Consider the following 8,805-nt stretch of genomic DNA (forward strand, 5'->3'; position numbering starts at 1 on the left):
GTGGGGCAAACCAGATGGATGGTAGACTCTCCTTTGGAGGTTTTTAAACAGGGTTTGGATGGCCATCTGTCAGGGATTCTTCAGCTTTGATTCCTGGGTTGGACTAGATGGGGGTCCCTTCCAACTCTACAATTCTGTGTTCCTGTCCGTAGAGCAGACAAAACTTCCTTATTAAACGGTTGCTCTTTTTTCCCATCCTCAGGAAGCGTTACGACAAGGCAGAAGCCGAGTATGTGTCCGCGAAGCTGGACCTCCAGAAGAAAACGGAAGTCAAAGAGCAGCTCACGGAGCACTTGTGCACCATCATCCAGCAAAACGAGCTTCGCAAGGCCAACAAATTAGAGGAGTTAATGCAGCAGCTGGACGTGGAGGCAGACGATGAGAATCTGGAACTCGAGATAGAGGTGGAGCGGATGTTGCAGCAGCAGGAAGCGGAAGCGGCGAGGCAGAGAGCGGAGTCCCAGAAGCCGGCCCTGGTTGGTGAGGAAAATGCAGCTTCCCCGGCAGCCGATAAAGGACCTGAGAGTGAAGGCCGCACAGATTCAGAAACATTAGCAGAGCAGCCCACCGCTTCCCATTCGAATGGCGAAGGCCAAGTGGTAAATTCTGCTTCAGGGGAAACGACGGCTCAGGACAGCACATGAACACTGAACCTAATCAGCTAACCTCTGGCTGGCGCCATTATCCTATTTACCCATAGGGTTTAGAGGCTTCTTCTCCATGGTGCTACAAGAGCCCTCTGAAATCTGGTTTTTGATGCCAGCGCTATCTCCATTCGTCTCCTGGCTCGCCAGTATACTCGTGTGAGCTCTCTCATCTTCTCCCTGCCCACCTTCCGCATTCATGCAAACTGCATGTGGTCCATGGCAATTGCCTTGATATCGGGGATGGAAAATGTCAGCCAAGCCTTTCTTCCTGGCCTTCAGAACTCCTTCCAGACCACACTCCTCGCTGGCTCTTCTTTGCACCCTGAATGTTTTTGCCTGGCTGGACTGTGTCTTTGAACTCTGACCACACCTCTCGTTTGTCTGTGTGGCTGAATGCGTGTAGAAGCTAGCCTGCCGTATGGAGGTCAAACTTACATTCGCTACTCTGCCCTCCACTGGCATGTTGTCCTCAGAAAATTAGCCGGAAGGGTCTGTGACCCTTCGGCTGAAAAAGGCTCCCCCCCCCCCTTTATATTTTAAAAATGCAAGCCAGTATGAGATAGGTGCTATCTAAAACACACTCCAGTATACAGGGGTACCTTGGGATGCGAACGGGATCCGTTCCGGAGCCCTGTTCACATCCTGAATAGAATGTAAGACGCAACTGTGTGCGTGCGTGGGTTGCATTTTGCCGCTCCCGCGCATGACGTCATTTTGAGTGTGCATGCGCAAGCGGCAAAACCCGGAGGTTACGTGCTCCGTTACTTCTGGGTTGCCGCAGAGTGCAACCCGAAAGCGCTCAACCTGAAGCACATTCAACCCTAGATATGACTGTATTGGCAGTCCTGTCCTGATAGGTGGGTTTTTTCTTTCCATTACAGTGGTACCTCGGGTTACAGACCATAGCTGTCAACTTTCAGATTTGAAAATAAGGGATCAGCAACCTTGAAAATAAGGGTTCAGCAGCCTCACCTGTCCCGGGGACAGTCTATGGGATATCTAACAATCCGGGATAGCTGTGGGAAGCAGCGAGAAATGGCGCTGGAATAAGGGAATTTCCCGCCAAAAAAAGGGAAGGTCGACAGCTATGTTATAGACGCTTCAGGTTACAGACTCCGCTAACCCAGAATAGTACCTCGGGTTAAGAACTTTGCTTCAGGAAGAGAACAGAAATCGTGCAGTAGCGGTGCGGCAGCAGTGGGAGGCCCCATTAGCTAAAGTGGTGCCTCAGGTTAAGAACAGTTTCAGGTTAAGAACGGAACTCCGGAACGAATTAAGTTCTTAACCCGAGGTACCACTGTACTGAGAGACATCACCTTGGCAACAAAGGTCCGTATAGTAAAAGCTATGGTTTTCCCAGTAGTGATGTATGGAAGTGAGAGCTGGACCATAAAGAAGGCAGATCGCCGAAGAATTGATTCTTTTGAATTATGGTGCTGGAGGAGACTCTTGAGAGTCCCATGGACTGCAAGAAGATCAAACCGATCCATTCTGAAGGAAATCAGCCCTGAGTGCTCCCTGGAAGGACAGATCGTGAAGCTGAGGCTCCAAGACTTTGGCCACCTCAGGAGAAGAGAAGACTCCCTGGAAAAGACCCTGATGTTGGGAAAGATTGAAGGCGCAAGGAGAAGGGGACGACAGAGGACGAGATGGTGGGATAGTGTCTTCGAAGCTACAAACATGAGTCTGACCAAACTGCGGGAGGCAGTGGAAGACAGAAGTGCTTGGCGTGCTCTAGTCCATGGGGTCACGAAGAGTCGGACACGACTAAACGACTAAACAACAACAACAACAACCACTCTACTGAGCTACAGAGGCTGGTGGAGAGTTGACTGCATGCCAGAGCCACACAGTCTATTAGTGGAAGACGTTTGAAAGCAGCCCAGCTGCAAAATAAGATACATTCATTTCATTCCAAGAAGCGATTAGATTTGCACAAACGCATGCACACACTTTGCCATCCACAAAGATCCTTATTGAGCCTTCTCATCCCAAAGTCCACACCCCTTAGGACTTAGAAAACCTTGTGTGTGCCACACTCATGGCATTTGTAACTCAGGCTAGTCAGTCACTCCATAAAACTGCGAACCTTAGTGCTGGCTTCTTTGCATGTGTTCATGCCCCCGTGCTAATGTCCGAAATTTCAACTTCCTTGGTAGGCAACACTTTTTCATACATTGCGGCTTGGTCACTCTGTGATCCCTTCATTCTGCACCCCTCCTCCCTGCTCCAGTACCAAGCGAGTGCCCCCATTCAGCCAAAACAGGGCCAATGCGAAACAAGGAAAAGTTACCACTGTGCTTGGGGGAACCCCAAAGTTTGCCAAATTACAAAAATAAAACATTTCTTGAATACCCAAAGGGGGCAACATCCCATAAAACTGCCCATTGAGGTGGGATGTCATTAATAAATATTTCTTATTCATGTAGCAAACATGTTTTCACATTTTCTTTTTTTTATATAAGATATTTATTAGGGTTTTTAATAAAAGAAATACAAAAATAATAAACAACATTACTTTGTTTTGACAAAATTACATAACTTCTTTGGGCTTCCTCACGTCTCCCGCTCCCACTTACATCGTTAATGAGTTTTTTTCAAGCAAATTCTCATCTTATTTGCAGATTTATAACCACTCAATTCGATATAGTATAACAATTCTCCAACAAATTTTGTTTCTCTTAATCTTATTTATCATCAATTTTCAATCCAATTTAGTGGTGGCCAATTATTTATAACCAAGCATCCTCATCAACATTCCACTAAATCACAATATTTTTGTAGATAAATCTTAAATTTCTTCCAATCTTCTTCAATCCTTTCTTCTCCCAAGTCTCGAATTCTGCCAGTCATCTCCGCCAGTTGCATATAGTCCATCAGCTGCATCTGCCATTCTTCCAGTGTGGGTAGATCTTGAGTTTTCCAGTTCTTAGCGATAAGTATCCTTGCTGCCATTGTTGCATACATAAAGAATGTTCTATCCTTCTTTAACACCTTCTGGCCGACAATACCCAGAAGGAAGGCCTCTGGTTTCTTAGTAAAGGTATACTTAAATACCTTTTTCAGCTCATTATATATCATTTCCCAGAAGACCTTCACTTTAGGGCAGGTCCACCAGAGGTGAAAGAATGTTCCTTCATTTTCTTTACATTTCCAACATTTACTATCAGACAAATGGTATATTTTGGCAAGTTTAACTGGGGTCATGTACCATCTGTATATCGTTTTCATTACATTTTCCTTCAAAGCATTACATGCAGTAAAGTTCAGCCCAGTGGTCCACAACCTTTCCCAGTCCTCAAACATAATGTTATGCCCAATGTCCTGTGCCCATTTTATCATAGCCGATTTAACCATTTCGTCTTGTGTATTCCATTTCAGCAGCAAGTTATACATTCTTGAAAGTACCTTAGCCTTAGGTTCTAACAGCTCTGTTTCCAACTTCGATTTCTCCACTTTTTGTCATTTTTAAACACTTCTTTAATCTGAGCGTAATGTAACCAGTCTCGCACTTTATCCTTCATTTTCTCCAAACTCTGCAATTTCCAATTATTTCCATCTTTTTCTAATATTTCCCAATATTTTGGCCAATCGGCTTCCATATTGGGTCTTTTTCGGGCCTTAGCTTCCAGAGGTGAAAGCCACCTTGGAGTTTTATTTTCCAATAAGTCTTTGTATTTTGTCCAGACATTAAATACTGCTTTCCTGACAATATGGTTCTTAAAGGCCTTATTGATCTTGACTTTGTCATACCATAAGTATGCATGCCAACCAAAACCGTTGTTAAAACCTTCCAAGTCCAGCACGTCAGTGTCTTCGAGAAGTAGCCAGTCTTTTAGCCAGCAGAAAGCTGCGGCTTCATAGTACAACCTTAAGTCTGGCAGGGCAAAGCCCCCTCTTTCTTTCGCATCGGTTAATATCTTAAACTTAATTCTGGGCTTTTTGCCCTGCCAGACAAATTTGGAAATATCTCTCTGCCACTTCCGGAAGCACTCCGTTTTGTCCACAATTTGCAACGTTTGAAACAAAAATAACATCTTTGGCAATACATTCATCTTGATAGCAGCAATTCGGCCTAACAAAGAAAGCTTCAATTTTGTCCAACTGTCCAAGTCTCTCTTGATTTCAGACCAACATTTTTCATAATTATCCTTGAATAGACTCAGATTTTTTGCTGTTATATTTACCCCTAGGTACTTTACCTTTTTGACCAATGATAATTCTGTTTCTCTCTGAAACCGTTCTGACTCTGTATCTGTCAATTTTTTCCCCAACACCTTTGTTTTCTGTTTATTTAGCTTAAATCCCGCCACCCGACCAAACTCATAAATCAATTGTAATACTCTTTTCGTACTAGATTCTGGCTCCTGCAGTGTCAAAACTAGGTCATCTGCAAAGGCTTTAAGTTTATATTGTTTCGCTCCGACCTGAATCCCTTGCACCAACCGGTCCCCTCTAATCAAGTTCAAGAGCACCTCCAAAACTGAGATAAATAACAGAGGAGAGATCGGGCAGCCTTGTCGCGTTCCTTTTTCAATTTTAAACTCTTCTGTTACCACATTGTTAACTATCAATTTTGCCTTTTGTTCTGAATATATCGCATCAATCCCATTTTCAAAACCCCGCCCCACTCCCATTTCTTTTAAATTTCCCTTCATGAATTTCCAGGAGATGTTGTCGAAGGCCTTCTCCGCGTCTATAAAAATTAACACTGCTTTAGTATTTATCTCTGTTTGCAAAAGTTCCAAAATGTCGATAATGTTCCTTGTATTAGCAAACATGTGTCTACCTGGGAGAAAGCCAGCCTGATCTTTATGTATTACTTCATTTAGAACTCTTTTAAGTCTGCCTGCCAAAAGATCAGCAAATATTTTATAATCCACATTTAAAAGGGAGATGGGACGATAGTTCTTGAGTTGAGTCTTTTCAATTTCTGATTTTGGTATCAATGTGATAAAAGCTTCCTTCCACGATTCCGGCACCTTCTTTCCCTCCATAATTTCATTGCTAACCTCCAACAATGGTTGAATCAAATAGTCACTTAATATCTTATAGTACTTGGAGGTCAAGCCATCTGGCCCTGGAGATTTGCCCAATTTCATGTTCTGAATGGCACGTTCGATCTCTTGTCGTGTTATTTTGCTGTTCAGGAGTAGTCTGTTTTCTTGCGACAGTTTTTTAAGTCCATTTTTTTCCAAAAATTGTAGAATCTCGGCCTCATTTTGCGGCCCTTGAGTATATAGTTTTTTAAAATATTTCTGGAAACACTTTCTAATCTCCACAGGGTTCTGAATATTTCTTCCTTCAATTTCCAAATTTGTTACTATATTCAACTTTTGTCTCTTCTTCAACTGCCAGGCCAGCAGTTTCCCGCATTTATTTGCTGATTCAAACGTTTTTTGTTTCATTGATTTAATCTTCCATTCTATTTCCTGGTTTATCAGTTTAGAATATTGTGCCTGATGAAGTTTAATTTCTCTCAAAATCAGCTGTGATTTCGGGTTTGTTCTTAACTTCTTCTCTAATTCTTTAATTTTCTCCAAAATCTTTTCTTTCTTTTCATTTTGTGTTCTTTTCTTTATAACATTCTGTTGTATCAAGAACCCTCTCATCACGGCTTTGCTTGCGTCCCAAATTATTCTCTTTTATCTCAAAATAGTCCTTTAAAACTTTTTGGGCCTTCTTAATGATCTCCTGATCTCTGAACAGGTTGTCATTCATCTTCCATCTAAAGGAGCCGGTTGGTAGTAGTGTCATACATGTTTTCACATTTTCTTCCTATTTTCTTCCTATTTTATAAAGTTACAGAAAGGTGCATTACTACAGATTGACAAAACGCTGTTAACTTAATTCATACTGCTAGTAAACAGTAGGCAAATAGTTTTTAGCAAACACAACCTGATTTGTGCAAGAAAAAAAATAAAATAAGTATAGTCACTGTTAAAAGAGCAAAATATAAGTAAGGCCTCACTGTAAGCACTGGGCAAATATTACTTATCAAACAACAGCAATAAATGTTCCATATGAGATTCTTCATTTCACTTTTTATTCCGGCAATAAAGAGCAAAAAGGTCTGATTGCAAGGCTGGGTTGCAGGGCTTTCTTCTCTGTGCAGTGTCATAAAAATGTTTTTCATATACTGTTTACCATGAAAAAATGTTTATGGGATGCATAAAGTAAATCATTGTTAGCCATTTCCTCCTCTCCCGCCATTCCATCAGGCTGCCTCAGTGGCAGAGGCGTGAAGCAAGGTTCAGCCACCAGTTTTGCCAAAGATCAGCTCCATCAAGCACCTCTTTCCCCTGTGCTGTCTCTGTGCCAGGTGGCCGCGATCAAAGTCACTATTTAAGAATCGGTGCTTGAGCTTGTTTCACCCCTCTCCCTCCCTGTCCTCGTTCCCTTATGTGTCTTTTTAAAGAAATAATAATATGTAAGTCTGTGGGCAGGGATTGCCTTGTTTTAACGACTGTACACTCTGGAAGCCCTTTCGGCTAGAGCAAGGTATATAGAAGCTATAAATAAATAAATAAGCACTCCAATTGCTGATTTGGACTAGTTCTTATCTTTTCTGTGTCTTGCAGTTTGACTACCTGGTGGGGGAAAACGGTGTTGACTTGAGTGGATTTAATGGACATTGAACAAAAAATGTATTGATTTCCTTTTTTTGAGGAGGTGTTCATGCCTGTTTTTAGCAAGACTCAAAAGTGCTCAGTGTAGTAGTACATACCATCTAAATCAGTTTACTACGTCCTGTATGGGATCTGTATGGAGCGGCTGCATTCTTCCCTTAGTTTAGATGAAGAATAGAAGGTGGTGGACTCTCCTTCCTTGAAGGTTTTTAAACAGATTAGAGAACTGGGCCAAAACAAACAAGATGAATTTTAACAGGGAGAAATGTAAAGTATTGCACTTGGGCAAAAAAAATGAGAGGCACAAATACAAGATGGGGGACACCTGGCTTGAGAGCAGTACATGTGAAAAGGATCTAGGAGTCTTGGTTGACCGCAAACTCGACATGAGCCAACAGTGTGACGCGGCAGCTAAAAAAGCCAATGCAATTCTGGGCTGCATCAATAAGGGTATAGCATCTAGATCAAGGGAAGTAATAGTGCCACTGTATTCTGCTCTTGTCAGACCTCACCTGGAGTACTGTGTCCAGTTCTGGGCAGCACAGTTCAAGAAGGACACGGACAAACTGGAACATGTCCAGAGGAGGGCAACCCAAATGGTCAAAGGCCTGGAAATGATGCCCTATGAGGAACGGCTAAGGGAGCTGGGCATGTTTAGCCTGGAGAAGAGGAGGTTAAGGGGTGATATGATAGCCATGTTCAAATATATAAAAGGATGTCACATAGAGGAGGGAGAAAGGTTGTTTTCTGCTGCTCCAGAGAAGCGGACACGGAGCAATGGTTCCAAACTACAAGAAAGAAGATTCCACCTAAACATTAGGAAGAACTTCCTGACAGTAAGAGCTGTTTGACAGTGGAATTTGCTGCCGTGGTGGAGTCTCCTTCTTTGGAGGTCTTTAAGCAGAGGCTTGACAGCCATATGTCAGGAGTGCTCTGATGGTGTTTCCTGCTTGGCAGGGGGTTGGACTTGATGGCCCTTGTGGTCTCTTCCAACTCTATGATTCTATGATTCTAGGAGGTTGGATGGCCATCTGTAAGGGTTTATTCAGCTGCAATTCCTGCACTGCAGGGGGTGGGACTTGTTGACCCTTGGGGAGGGGGTTCCTTCCCAACACTACAATGGTTGTATGAAGAGCTGTAGGAATCTCAATAATCAAGAATGCAAATAAAAACCTTTCCCCCCATTCATTTAAGGATATAACCCTAAAAACACATGCATCTATGTTATTATTATATTTATTTAAACCCCGCTTTTCCCCCTGACAAGGACTCAAAGCAGCTTAAGAATAAAATAAGAGCATAGTAGGAAAAAACCTTATTTAAAAACAAACTTTAATACATGTACTGTATTCATACATGATGCACATATACACACACACTATATATGTGTGTGTGTGTAAAATAAGAGCATCTAAGCATAGAAGAAAAAAACCTTATTAAAAAAGCAATTAAACATTAATACATGTATTCATACATGATGCAAATATATACACACACTAAATTATATATATATAATTTTATTTGTATGC

At 42.2% G+C, this 8,805-nt stretch overlaps 1 protein-coding gene across 1 annotated transcript in view; it reads left to right on the top strand.

Moving 5' to 3' along the window:
• Nucleotides 1–8,805, top strand: part of GORAB (golgin, RAB6 interacting) — an 88,631-nt gene that overhangs the window by 9,509 nt on the left and 70,317 nt on the right. The window contains exon 5 of the mRNA XM_083749341.1: nt 203–1,752. Within this exon, the coding sequence (XP_083605467.1) occupies nt 203–644 (442 nt within the window). The 3' untranslated portion in view covers nt 645–1,752. The remainder of the gene's footprint in view (nt 1–202; nt 1,753–8,805) is intronic.

This window comes from Podarcis gaigeae (assembly GCF_964106915.1).
Source record: "Podarcis gaigeae genome assembly, chromosome: 7".
Lineage (NCBI taxonomy): Eukaryota > Metazoa > Chordata > Lepidosauria > Squamata > Lacertidae > Podarcis > Podarcis gaigeae.